General features: G+C 43.6%; 1 protein-coding gene across 3 annotated transcripts in view; it reads right to left on the bottom strand.

The window, feature by feature from the left end:
• Nucleotides 1-8,969: 8,969 nt before the first annotated feature.
• The window catches only part of LOC115153847 (ubiquitin-like protein 3), a 48,535-nt gene continuing 42,604 nt past the window's right edge, over nucleotides 8,970-14,900 (bottom strand). The window contains exons 4-7 of one of the 3 annotated variants that reach the window (XM_029699461.1): nucleotides 12,932-13,009; nucleotides 12,048-12,096; nucleotides 11,458-11,533; nucleotides 8,970-11,388 (exon numbers count right to left, since the gene is read on the bottom strand). In XM_029699461.1, the coding sequence (XP_029555321.1) occupies nucleotides 11,296-11,388; nucleotides 11,458-11,533; nucleotides 12,048-12,096; nucleotides 12,932-13,009 (296 nt within the window). In that variant the 3' untranslated portion in view covers nucleotides 8,970-11,295. Of the gene's footprint in view, nucleotides 12,097-12,931; nucleotides 13,010-14,900 lie in introns of all 3 variants that reach the window. The other 2 variants (XM_029699460.1, XM_029699462.1) reach the window with 2 other exon arrangements.

Genomic DNA, 14,900 nt, shown 5'->3' with positions numbered 1-14,900 from the left:
TTCCTCCGATGGCATTGAGGAGTACACCATAACAGTCATTGGCTTCATCAATAAGTCCATCGATGAAGTCGTCCCTACAGTGACCATACGTACTATGGCAGACCAGGGGGTTGGGTCAAAATGTTTACACAGATCAGACACGGACGGAGTAGGATTAGCTCAGTTTTAAAGGTGTTTATTAAAATGAAGTCCAAACGAAAATAATAGGTCTCCCCCAAGAGACCCTTTCTGTCTTCTGGGCTCCGGGTCTTGCTGTATCCTGTGGGGATCAAAAACTGAACTCCCTCCTGTTACCCCTGGTACCGTCCCCAACTATACGGGAGTCCTTTCCTCCCACAGTCTCTCCCTTGTGTGCTGCCCGTCTGGCAGCTTTATGGGACTTCTACAGCTGGTGAGCAATCAGCCCTTGATTACTCACCCATCCCCAAGCAGCCCCAATTAGTCCTGGCCGGAGAGCCCGTCGAGACCTGGCACGTCCAGCAGATGGAGCCATCGCCGCATGATGTATACTCCGTCTGTCACCAGGCCTCGACGAGTCTCCCCCTGGTGGCTGACCTGCTGTACGCCACAGTACATACCCCAACTAGAAGCCATGGATTACAGGCAACATCCACACTGAGCTAAAGGCTAGAGCTGCCGCTTTCAAGGAGCGGGACTCTAACCCGGAAGCTTATAAGAAATCCTGCTATACCCTCCGACGAACCATCGAACAGGCAAAGCTTCAATACAGGACTAAGATTGAATTGTACTACACCAGCTCTGACGCTGGTCGGATGTGGCAGGGCTTGCATACCATTACAGACAACAAAGGGAAGCACAGCCGTGAGCTGCCCAGTGACACAAGCCTACCAGACAAGCTAAACTACTTCTATGCTCGCTTCGAGGCAAATAACACGGTAACATGCATGAGAGCACCAGCTGTTCCGGAATACTGTGTGACCACGCTCTCCACAGCCGATGTGCGTAAGACCTTTAAACAGGTCAACATTCACAAGGCCGCAGGGCCAGATGGATTACCAGGACGTGTACTGCGAGCATGCGCTGACAACTGGCAAGTGTCTTCACTGACATTTTCAACCTCTCCCTCTCCGTGAGTTTTTAATATGGGCAGGTCAACATCTGGGGAAATTGCAGAGCGCGAAATTCAAATGACAGTATTATAAATATTTAACTTTCATAAAATCACAAGTGTAAATCATCAAAATAAAGCTTAACTTCTTGTTAATCCAGCCGCTGTGTCAGATTTCAAAAAGGCTTTACGGCGAAAGCAAACCATGCGATTATCTGAGGACAGCGCCCCGCATACAAACACATGAAAAACATATTTCAACCAGGCAGGTGCGACATGAAAGTCAGAAATAGCGATATAAATAATGCCTTACCTTTGATGATCTTCTTCTGTTGGCCCACCAAAAGGTCCCAGTTACATCACAAATTGTCCTTTTGTTCGATAATGTCCTTCTTTATATCCATAAAAACTCAATTTAGCTGGCGCGCTTCAGTCAATAATCCACCGGTCTCCCTCCTTCAAAATGCATACAAAATGAATCCCAAACGTTACTAATAAACTTTTCCAAACAAGTCAAACAACGTTTATAATCAAACCTTAGGTACCCTAATACATAAATAAACGATCAAATTTAAGACGGAAAATCGTTATTGTCTTTAACGGAGAAAAATACCAAAGAATGCGCTCTCTTCACGCGCTTGGAAACACTACAGCCAAAATGGGAGCCACCTAGAAAAACTACAATTTCTGGCTCATTTCTCCAAAAACCAGCCTGAAACTCTTTCTAAAGACTGTTGACATCTAGTGGAAGCCCTAGGAACTGCAATCTGGGAGGACTTGGCCTTATAATAAAAGTGATAGCCATTGAAAATTCTGGTAGGCTGAATTTTTTTGGGGGGGGTATGGTTTGTCCTCTGGGTTTCACCTGCCATATCAGTTCTGTTATACTCACAGACATAATTTTAACAGTTTTAGAAACTTTAGAGTGTTTTCTATCCAAATATATGCATATCCTAGCTTCTGGGCCTGAGTAACAGGCAGTTTACTTTGGGCATGCTTTTCATCCGGACGTCCAAATTTTGCCCCCTACCCAAGAGAGGTTAATACCAACATGTTTTAAGCTTACCACCAAAGTGCCTTGCCCAAGAACACTAAAGTAGCCTGCCTAAACGACTACCGACCTGTAGCACTCATGTCTGTAGCCATGAAGTGCTTTGAAAGGCTGGTCATTTTCACATCAACACCATTATCCCAGAAACTCTAGACCCACTCCAATTTGCATACCGCCTAAACAGATCCACAGATGATGCAATCTCTATTGCACTCCACACTGCCCTTTCACACCTGGACAAAAGGAACACCTAGGTGAGAATGCTATTCATTGACTACAGCTCAGAGTTCAACACCATAGTGCCCTCAAAGCTCATCAATAAGCTAAGGACACTAGGACTAAACACCTCCCTCTGCAACTGGATCTTGGACTTCCTGACGGTCCGCCCCCATGTGGTAAGGGTAGGTAACAACACATCCGCCATGCTGATCCTCAACATGGGGGCCCCTCAGGGGTGTATGCTCAGTCCCCTCCTGTACTCCCTGTTCACTCATAACTGCATGGCCAGGCATGACTCCAACACCATCATTAAGTTTGCTGACGACACAACAGTGGTAGGCCTGATCACCGACAACGATGAGACAGCCTATAGGGAGGAGGTCAGAGACCTGGCCGTGTGGTGCCAGGACAACAACCTCTCCCTCAACGTGATCAAGACAAAGGAGATGATTGTGGACTACAGGAAAAGATGACCGAGCACGCCCCCATTCTCATCGATGGGGCTGCAGTGGAGCAGGTTGAGAGCTTCAAGTTCCTTGGTGCCCACATCACCAACAAACAAACATGGTCCAAGCACACCAAGACAGTCGTGAAGAGGGCACGACAAAACCTATTCCCCCTCAGGAGACTGAAAAGATTTGGCATGGGTCCTCAGATCCTCAAAAGTTTCTACAGCTGCACCATCGAGAGCATCCTGACTGGTTGCATCACTGCCTAGTATGGCAACTGCTCGGCCTCCGACCGCAAGGCACTACAGAGGGTAGTGCGTACGGCCCAGTACATCACTGGGGACAAGCTTCCTGCCATCCAGGACCTCTACACCAGGCGGAGTCAGAAGAAGGCCCTAAAAATTGTCAAAGACTCCAGACACCCCAGTCATAGACTGTTCTCTCTGCTACCGTACGGCAAGTGGTACCGAAGCGCCAAGTCTAGGTCCAAGAGGCTTCTAAACAGCTTCTACCGGTACCCGCCTGTATATAATCTCGCTATTGTTATTTTACTGCTGCTCTTTAATTACTTGTTACTTTTATTTCTTATTCTTATAGGTATTTCGTTAACTACATTGTTGGTTAGGGGCCTGTTGTATTTAGCGCACGTCACTAATAAAATTTGATTTGATTTAATTTGATAACTGATAACAGAAGAGTGCTTTATAAAGTGTAAATAATCAGGAAGTAATGAAGTCCAGGTGTGACTGATGATGAGACGCAGGTGTGCGTAAAAATGGGTTGCCAGGACCAGTGGTTAGTAGAATCTACACTCCACCTCCATATTGACTCTTAACCAGTATGGATAATGTATAACAGGGGAATCTACACTCTACCTTTATATTGAATCTCAAATAAATTGAAAAAAATTGGTCACATACACGTGTTTAGCAGATGTTATTGCGTGTGTAGTGAAATGCCTGTGCTTCTAGCTCCGACAGTGTAGGAATATCTAACAGTTTAACAACATATACCAAAAAATATACGTAAATCTAAGTAATGAATGGATTAAGACTATATACACACATATATGTCAGAGCAGCATTGGACTAACATACAGTGGCATAGTATAGAATACAGTATATACATATGAAATGGGTGATGCAATATTTACACACAGTGACTTAAGATACAGTGGCACATTAATTACATTTACATTTTAGGCATTTAGCAGACGCTCTTATCCAGAGCGACTTACAGTAGTGAATGCATACATTTAAATTAATTTCATACATGTTTTATTTTTCCCGTACTGGCCCCCCGTGGGAATCGAACCCACAACCCTGGCGTTGCAAACACCATTGCAAACACCATGCTCTACCAACTGAGCCACAGGGAGGTCACTACATCATAGAATACAGTATATACATCTGTCAGAGCGGCAATATTTACACACAATTAAAAGTGACTAAGATACTGTAGAATAGTATAGAGTACAGTTTATACATATGAGATGAGTAATGCAAGATACAGAGACATTATTAAAGTGGCTTGTGTTTCATTTCTTTAAAGTGACCAGTGATTTCTAATCTACGTCTATAGGCAGCAGCCTCTGATGTGCTGGAGATGGCTGTTTAAACAGTCAGTGGTGTAGTATAGAATACAATAAAGTATATACATATGAAATTGAAATTTCTTTAGCCTCCTGAGGTTTAAGAGGCGCTGATGCGCCTTCTTCACCACACTGTCTGTGTGTGTGTGGACCATTTCAGTTTGTCAGTATGGATAATGTCTAATTAACAGGTGAGGCTACACTCTACCTCTATAAAACTCATTTAGAGTCATGCCATATTGTAGCCAGAAGATGGTGCCAGATACCATGAACTACTTCTACAGTGCAACTCGTGTGAACGCTGCTTGTGAGGACAGAAAACTTTTAACTTTGAGTGTTCCCACCAGTTACTAGTATACACAAACTAAATCTATTATGGATGATTTGGACATGATGTGCCAAAAGTGCTAACACAGGTAGCATGACCTGCATTGGATTTGTGCCACAAATGCTAAAATAAAATTTTAAAAAAACGTTAGCATTTGGAAACAGTGCCAGGAAAACAAAAACAAAGCATGGATTGCCGTCATTGCCTTGTCGATAGACTGTCCATTCACTGCCTTGGATAACATCGGCTGCACAATGATTATTATGGTCCTCGCAACGATGACATTATTATGGTCATCGCAATGATGACATTATTATGGTCATCGCAATGATGACATTATTATGGTCCTCACAATGGGGTGATGTTCACTGAAGGTCATGTCACTAGCTGACCTTTAACCTCTACAGTGTCTAAAACAGAGTACAGTAGGCCAGTTTGGACTCTAAAACAGACTACAGTAGGCCAGTTTGGGCTCTAAAACAGAGTACAGTAGGCCAGTTTGGGCTCTAAAACAGAGTACAGTAGGCCAGTTTGGACTCTAAAACAGACTACAGTAGGCCAGTTTGGGCTCTAAAACAGAGTAAATTAGGCCAGTTTGGACTCTAAAACAGTGTACATGAGACCAGTGTTTGGGCTCTAAAACAGAGTACAGTAGGCCAGTGTTTGGACTCTAAAAGAGAGTAAATTAGGCCAGTTTGGGCTCTAAAACAGTGTACATGAGGCCAGTGTTTGGGCTCTAAAACAGAGTACATGAGGCCAGTGTTTGGGCTCTAAAAGAGAGTAAATTAGGCCAGTTTGGGCTCTTAAACAGTGTACATGAGGCCAGTGTTTGGGCTGAGTGAGTCAGTGAGTGGTGTAATATCACAAACAGTCCTTTGTTGTTGTGCTGGGCTTGGTGTCATGAAACTACACAAACTCACATTGGTGTACTGAGTGGTAGTACTGTTACTTTAATAAGGACCAATCCCTTCTCTCTGTCTCTCTGTCTGTCCGCTCCCCAAGTGGCACTACAGGAGAACAGAGAGGGGTGTGTGTGTGTGTGGTGTGTGTGTGTGTGTGTGTGTGTGTGTGTGTGTGTGTGTGTGTGTGTGTGTGTGTGTGTGTGTGTGTGTGTGTGTGTGTGTGTGTGTGTGTGTGTGTGTGTGTGTGTGTGTAAGTAACAAGGCACAATGTACTTTCTGTGTAAGGAGTAATGATCACAGAAGTCATCCACTCCACAAACACCTACTCCACCTAACTGACCACATAAGGAAAGAGGTGGACGGGTGGGGGAATGTTCTGGAATGCCTATTCTAGATCTCCAAAAGGCAGACTAAGGGGTAACCAGGCAACCCTGGTCCTGGAGTGCCGAATCAAAAAACACTTTATGTTTTTTTGGATTAATCAAACCTAGAAGACCAGCTGTGTTCAATTTAGACAAACACTGATCCGATCAATTAGATCAATTAGATCAGGTGTGGTGACTTGTTGGAACGAAATCCTGCAGGACCTGCGACACTCCAGGAAGACGGATCGTCTACCCCTTTTGCAGTAAAGTAATACATTTTTCTGTTCAAACCACAAGCCCTGTGTTTTAATAACTCAGCCATCTGGGGTGGGTCAAATACTATCTCACGGGCCATAATCAAATGGTGGATGCGGACAGGCTTCTCTACCTGTGAGATCCCTACAAGGCAGCGTACATGGGCCCCATCCTCTTCCTGTTGTACATCAATTACTTCAAAGCAGCCTGTTCATGTTCCTGTTTGTCTACACCGATGATTCTGCGCTTTTTGCGTCCCACAATGCAGTTGGTTGAAAAAGTGCGCAGATCTTCTAAATGTTAGTACATGACTATCGGGGAAAATAAGCTGTCCTTCCACCTGGGTGAAACTGAATCAATCCTGTTTGGATCCAAGATCAAACTTGGAAGATCCCCTGTTTTTTTTATGTCAAGGTGGGAGACACAGTGGTTACTGCCAAAGATACTGTCTGGGATGTGAGGTAGGCCTTAAAAAAACTACGGACTTAAAAGCTCTCCCCAAGGTCAACCAAAAAAACGTACGTTTCTGGCTAGGAAGTCTAGATTCCTGGATAGACAAACGTCACTGACACTGGCATGGGCCCTTGTGTAGTGTCAATGTGGTTATACATGTGACTCTTGGTACAGAGCCCCCCCCCCCCCCCCCACCAAGGTATGAAGAATGAGCTCCAGACCTCTCAGAATAAATTTGTCAGGATTATTCTGAAACTCACTCCTTGTAATCATCTTGAACCCTCTCATTTTGATGAATGTAAATGGCTCAAGGTGGAAACAAGGGTCACCCAGACTAAGTGGAGGACATTACCAACAACATTGTTCACGGCATTTTGCCCTAAATATATATTAGTAGTATTATTTGAGTCGCATAAATGACAACCAATCAGTACCCTACTAGAGGGAGATCGACTAACTTTGTTCCCTGTAGATACTCTACTGCAGTTATATGGGTTACCAAGCTACCTGAATGGGTTACCAAGCTACCTGAATGGGTTACCAAGCTACCTGAATGGGTCACCAAGCTACCTGAATGGGTCACCAAGCTACCTGAATGGGTCACCAAGCTACCTGAATGGGTTACCAAGCTACCTGAATGGGTCACCAAGCTACCTGAATGGGTCACCAAGCTACCTGAATGGGTGACCAAGCTACCTGAATGGGTCACCAAGCTACCTGAATGGGTCACCAAGCTACCTGAATGAGTCACCAAGCTACCTGAATGTGTCACCAAGCTACCTGAATGGGTTACCAAGCTACCTGAATGAGTCACCAAGCTACCTGAATGGGTTACCAAGCTACCTGAATGGGTTACCAAGCTACCTGAATGTGTCACCAAGCTACCTGAATGTGTCACCAAGCTACCTGAATGGGTTACCAAGCTACCTGAATGGGTCACCAAGCTACCTGAATGGGTCACCAAGCTACCTGAATGGGTCACCAAGCTACCTGAATGGGTTACCAAGCTACCTGAATGGGTCACCAAGCTACCTGAATGTGTCACCAAGCTACCTGAATTGGTGACCAAGCTACCTGAATGGGTCACCAAGCTACCTGAATGGGTCACCAAGCTACCTGAATGAGTCACCAAGCTACCTGAATGTGTCACCAAGCTACCTGAATGGGTTACCAAGCTACCTGAATGAGTCACCAAGCTACCTGAATGGGTTACCAAGCTACCTGAATGGGTCACCAAGCTACCTGAATGGGTTACCAAGCTACCTGAATGAGTCACCAAGCTACCTGAATGGGTCACTAAGCTACCTGAATGGGTCACCAAGCTACCTGAATGTGTCACCAAGCTACCTGAATGGGTTACCAAGCTACCTGAATGGATTACCAAGCTACCTGAATGGGTCACCAAGCTACCTGAATGGGTCACTAAGCTACCTGAATGTGTCACCAAGCTACCTGAATGGGTCACCAAGCTACCTGAATGGGTTACCAAGCTACCTGAATGAGTCACCAAGCTACCTGAATGGGTCACCAAGCTACCTGAATGTGTCACCAAGCTACCTGAATGGGTTACCAAGCTACCTGAATGGGTTACCAAGCTACCTGAATGAGTCACCAAGCTACCTGAATGGGTCACCAAGCTACCTGAATGGGTCACCAAGCTACCTGAATGTGTCACCAAGCTACCTGAATGGGTTACCAAGCTACCTGAATGGGTTACCAAGCTACCTGAATGGGTCACCAAGCTACCTGAATGGGTCACCAAGCTACCTGAATGGGTTACCAAGCTACCTGAATGTGTCACCAAGCTACCTGAATGGGTCACCAAGCTACCTGAAAAATGTCTTCAGAGAACAGCTCTAAGGTGTCTCGTAAAAAATATCAGAGAAATTGCATGTCGGTGTGATTAGAGTTTTTCTCTCTCTCTCTCTCTCTCTCGGTGACCCTTATTAAACAGGGACCCCTGTTCTGCCGTTATACTTCTAAATGAGGAAACTGTTGCTGTTTTTAAATGGAGTATATTATCGTGTTTTCAACCTCCATCATTTTGTACTGCTGTGGAGGCTGCTGAGGGGAGGACGGCTCATAATAATGCCTGGAGCGGAGCGGATTGAACGGCATCAAAATCATGTGTTTAATGCATTTCATACCATTCCACCTATTCCGCTCCAGCCATTACCACGAGCCCGTCCACCAACCTCCTGTGATGTACCGTTGTCGCTGGCTGGAGAAACCTTGTACTTTTAATGATAAAATACATTTTTTTTTTAAATCAATCAATCAAACTGGATGCACTTTCAATAATCTTTATTTGTTTGAAATATGGATGTATTCCATGTGAAGTTTAGAAGAGGGTTAAGAGAGAAGAAGCATTAAATGACTGTTATTTAAAATCTGTTTGAAAAAAAAAATGCTTTTTAATATTATCACTATACAGCTTGAAACCCTGATCACTGAGCAAGAGAAACTATACTCTTTGGGCTACGTCCTAAATCGCATCCTATTCACCTACAAAGTGCACTACTTTTGACCAGAACCATATTGTCCTGGTCAAAAGTAGTGCAATATGCAGGGAAATATGATACAGTTTGGGATTGTATCCTTTCAGACCTAGTGCTGCAAGAAAGCAACAACAACAAAAATTAAAAATAAGGATTATATTAAACTATATGAACAGTTGAAAAAAAAAAACGACATTTTAAATAAATAAAAAACAGAAAGCAAAAAGAGAATTATAACATGTTTACAATAGTTCTGTACGTTAACGATTAGGAGGATGGTTCTGTTCTGCTGCTTAATAAAGTACAATACGTTGTCTGCGTCCTAAATTGGCACCTTATTTCCCCTAAATAGTGCACTACTTTGGACCCTGGCCCTATGTCAGTAAGTAGCCTTGTCTGAGCTAGAAAAGCCCATAAGACAGGAGCGTGAGGTAGCTTGATGTACAAGTACACCCATTGGACAGGACGCTAGCCTATCACAGGTTCTATGGGCCACGGTCGAAAGTAGTGCACTATATATGGAAAACGGGAGCCAATCGGAGGGGAGGGGGGGGAGGGGGTGGGACGCAGACCTTGTGACCAAGGTAACGGTTTTAACCACTGTCTAGAAAGCTCAGCTAGCTAACCGTGGTGTACACACAGACTCTAAGATACTGGATCTATAGGCCTCAACTTGTTCAATATAACATTCATATTAAATATATTCTACACATATGGTAACTTATTTTTATATATATATATTTTTTTATATTATTCCCATTGGAAAAATATAAAATAGAATAACATTTTCTTTTTACAGGTCTTCGATGTGGTGGGTGGGGGGGAATAGGTGATGGGGGGGTCAGAGGTTAAGGTGGCGGGGGGATGGGGGGTCAGAGGTTAAGGTGGCACATGCGTTCAGTGTTGTGCAAAAAAAATGGCTGAAGAAGAGAGGAGGGAGAAAGGAGATTTAGAAGAAAATAACACTTTATTCCAGATTGGTTTCTTTACCTTGTCGTAGAGTTCAAGACTGAGAACTACACTATGAAGAGTGTCCTAACACGCTTTTGGTCATGAAATTTCACTTCCTTATGTTATAAAATACATTTTACCAAGACAAATATGATTATTCATGTTCTGAATCGCTCACTATATATATATTTTAAAATGTTGTGGTTGTTGTCGTCTACCAAGTTGTTTCTACAGGTTGAGAAAAAAACGAAACACGAGCTGAATTAAATGTAAAAAAGATTTGAAAAAAAAAGAAGCTTGGTATACGCCCAAGTGCTCCGTTGGCATTTCAGAGACTCGTTTGCATTTTTGTAAAAAATCGGGGGAAAAAAAAGAGAAATTTTGAATGAATATGAAAAGCGTACACTAAAATATGAAAATACTACACGTCACGTCTCAAAACCCATATCTATCTTACGTATGGTTTTATGTCCTGCGGATTGGAAAGAAAAGATGAGTTCAAGGGGAAAAGTGATCCTGTCAGGTAGCCTTCCATTCTCAGACGCCATCTAGCCTAGCTGACACCATCTAGCCTAGCTGACGCCATCTAGCCTAGCTGACGCCATCTAGCCTAGCTGACGCCATCTAGCCTAGCTGACGCCATCTAGCCTAGCTGACGCCATCTAGCCTAGCTGACGCCATCTAGCTTAGCTGACGCCATCTTGCCTAGCTGACGCCATCTTGCCTAGCTGACGCCATCTAGCCTAGCTGACGCCATCTAGCCTAGCTGACGCCATCTAGCCTAGCTGACGCCATCTTGCCTAGCTGACGCCATCTTGCCTAGCTGACGCCATCTTGCCTAGCTGACGCCATCTAGCTTAGCTGACGCCATCTTGCCTAGCTGACGCCATCTTGCCTAGCTGACACCATCTAGCTTAGCTGACGCCATCTAGCCTAGCTGACGCCATCTTGCCTAGCTGACGCCATCTTGCCTAGCTGACGCCATGTTGTGACATTTTCATGATTTTTGACCCCTTTTTGTTTCTCTGGCCTCTGTTGATTTTAGTCACCCTAATTCTGACCATCCTACTATGGTAAAAAAAAGTCCAATAACCTTTAAACGAATCGTGAGGTTTGGACTATTGGTTTTCTTAGAGGATTATCTAACACAATTAACATATTATTTTACCCAATGGTTAAAAGAGGTGTTTTTGATTGACACCCTACACTTTGGTCGTAGAAAAGAGAGGAGGGAGGGATATTCTGTCTTTGTTTCCCCTCGTTCAGAGAGAAAAGGGAAGATGGAGGAGGGACATTCTGTCTTTCTTCTCCCTTGTTCCTAGTCCCCTCGTTCAGAGAGAAAAGGGAAGATGGAGGAGGGACATTCTGTCTTTCTTCTCCTAGTTCAGGAAGGATGAGCGATCTGACAGAAGGAGGAAAGGACTGACTGTCAAAACACAGTCAACAACATGTTATTATGGCCAAACAACAACGAGGTTGGTTGGTTTGTTTGTTTGTTTGTTTGTTTGTTAGTCAGTCATTGGTTGGAACCTTGGTGAGGTAAAAAAAAAAACAGTAGTTTATCCATCCATGAACTAGTGGAAGATTTAAGGACAGAAGTGATAGAGGGGGAAACCTCTCTACACACAGGAGACCGTGTGTGTTTTTATCAGGCACGTCAATGCTTTGCTGCACTATGGGAGATACAAAGCATAAATGGGTGGGCTGTGTGTGTGTGTGTGTGTGTGTGTGTGTGTGTGTGTGTGTGTGTGTGTGTGTGTGTGTGTGTGTGTGTGTGTGTGTGTGTGTGTGTGTGTAGCAGCATGATAGAGAGACTGCAGGACAGGACAGCCAGTGTGTTGGTTGGGATCCAGGATGGCGTGATGGGGTGGATGGATGGGGGGGATGATTAAAGAGGGAGGGAGGTGGGTATTTACAGGATGACACAGCAGTTACTCTCTCCAGTCTTCTCTCTGTTTCTCTGACCTGAGGAGGAACACAACAACACATGGTCAGGACACAGTCAGACCAGAGAAGGAACATAAATCGAGTCAAGACTTAACACTAAGTAACAGTAACACAGTAACACAGTAACACAGTAACAGTAACACAGTAACAGTAACACAGTAACAGTAACACAGTAACACAGTAACACAGTAACACAGTAACAGTAACACAGTAACAGTAACACAGTAACAGTAACACAGTAACAGTAACACAGTAACAGTAACACAGTAACACAGTAACACAGTAACAGTAACACAGTAACACAGTAACACAGTAACACAGTAACACAGTAACACAAAGTAACAGTAACACAGTAACACAGTAACACAGTAACACAGTAACAATACATTTCAAAGAAATAATGTAATTACATGTCATTTCACATTCTCAACACTGGGTGCTACTGACAGAGAATCGTCTTGCTAAAGTATATCATTGCATACGTCTATCTAAATGAACTAATGCAATGTCTTCCTGGAACATCCGTACAGGAACAGGAACTATTATGCAGTGTATTGTAAACAATACTAATGGTGATGTACTGTCTTCCTGGTACATCCTTACAGGAACAGGAACTAGTATGCAGTATATTGTAGGCAATACTAATGGTGATGCAAAGCACAGGCTAAATGTATTCCATTGTGTGACTCACTGGCCATTCATAAAGGAAGTAACTGTACTACATTTAATCAGAGTAAAGACACAATTACTGAGTATGTTTTAGCGTGTGAAAGTCCCCGTAAGGGACCAGTGAGGGGAAGGAACAAGGGATGAATGAAAGTCTGGCAGGAGAGATGAATGAAAAGCCTGTTACCTTGGGAGTTTGGCTCAGGCAATGTCTCTCTGGCAACTAAATGCATCACTGTGGATTTTCCCAAGGGTAATTTGAGAGCTGAGAGAGGGGGGAGGAGAGGAGGGGAGGAGGAGGAGGGGAGAGAAAGAGAGAGGGATAGGAGGGAGGAGATAGAGAGGGACAGATAAAGAGAGGGAGGAGGAGAGGAAGAGAGAAAGGTTACTTAACAGACAAATACTTATTACAAAGCAAATATATCCTCATAGTTATCTGGCTAATATATTATAGAATACACAGAGAGAGAGAACGAGAGAGAGAGAGAGAGAGAGAGAGAGAGAGAGAGACAGAGAGACAGAGAGAAAAAGAGAGAGAGAAAAAGAGAGAGAAAGACAGACAGACAGACAGACAGACAGACAGACAGACAGACAGACAGACAGACAGACAGAGAGACAGAGAGACAGAGAGACAGAGAGACAGAGAGAGAGAGAGACAACAAGTGTGCAGTTAAAATTGGCAAAAATGACACACATTTCTTTCCACAGGGCCGGGGGGTGAGACAGGGATGCAGCATAAGCCCCACCCTCTTCAACATATATATCAACGAATTGGCGCGGGCACTAGAACAGTCTGCAGCACCCGGCCCTCACCCTACTAGAATCTGAAGTCAAATGTCTACTGTTTGCTGATGATCTGGTGCTTCTGTCACCAACCAAGGATGGCCTACAGCAGCACCTAGATCTTCTGCACAGATTCTGCCAGACCTGGGCCCTGACAGTAAATCTCAGTAAGACAAAAATAACGGTGTTCCAGAAAAGGTCCAGTCACCAGGACCAAAAATACAAATTCCATCTAGACACCGTTGCCCTAGAGCACACAAAAAAAAAAACTAAACATCAGCGCCACAGGTAACTTCCACAAGGCTATGAACGATCTCAGAGACAAGGCAAGAAGGGCCTTCTATGCCATCAAACATAAAATTTGACAAACCAATTAGGATCTGGCTAAAAATACTTGATCTGCCCTTTATGTTTGTGAGGTCTGGGGTCCGCTCACCAACCAAGAATTCACTAAATGAGACAAACACCAAATTGAGACTCTGCATGCAGAATTCTGTAAGGCTCCGTGTACAACGTAAAACACCAAATAATGCATGTAGAGCAGAATTGAGACGATACCCACTAATTATCAAGAGCCGTTAACTTCTTACATCTACACGTTCCGCTAGCGGAACGTCTGCTCCAATATCCAATGATGGGCGGGGCGCGAAATTCAAACTCCTCTAAATCCGAAAACTTACACTTTTCAAACATATGACTATGTTACAGCTATTTAAAGACAAGACTCTCCTTTATCTAACCAAACTGTCCGATTTCAAAAAGGCTTTACAGCGAAAGCAAAACATTAGATTATGTCAGCAGAGTACCCAGCCAGGAATAATCACACAGCCATTTTTCAAGCTAGCATATCATGTCACATAAACCCAAACCATATCTAAATGCAGCACTAACCTTTGATGATCTTCATCAGATGACACACCTAGGACATTGTGTTATACAATACATGCATGTCTGTTCAATCAAGTTCATATTTATATCAAAAACCAGCTTTTTACATTAGCATGTGACGTTCAGAACTAGCATTCCCACCGAACACTTCCGGTGATTTTACTAAATTACTCACGATAAACGTTCACAAAAAGCATAACAATTATTTTAAGAATTATAGATACAGAACTCCTCTATGCACTCGATATGTCCGATTTTAAAATAGCTTTTCGGATGAAGCACATTTTGCAATAATGTAAGTACATAGCCCGGCGTTACAGGGCTAGCTATTTAGACACCCACCCAGTGTAGCCTTCACCAAAATCACATTTCCTATAAGAAAAATGTTCTTACCTTGCTTGTTCTTCATCAGAATACACTGCCAGGACTTCTACTTCAATAACAAATGTAGGTTTGGTCCCAAATAATCCATCGTTATATCCAAA

The sequence above is a fragment of the Salmo trutta genome, chromosome 19, assembly GCF_901001165.1.
Source record: "Salmo trutta chromosome 19, fSalTru1.1, whole genome shotgun sequence".
NCBI lineage: Eukaryota > Metazoa > Chordata > Actinopteri > Salmoniformes > Salmonidae > Salmo > Salmo trutta.
Note: the sequence above shows the minus strand (reverse complement) of the source record. Positions and strands in the feature narration are given on the sequence as shown.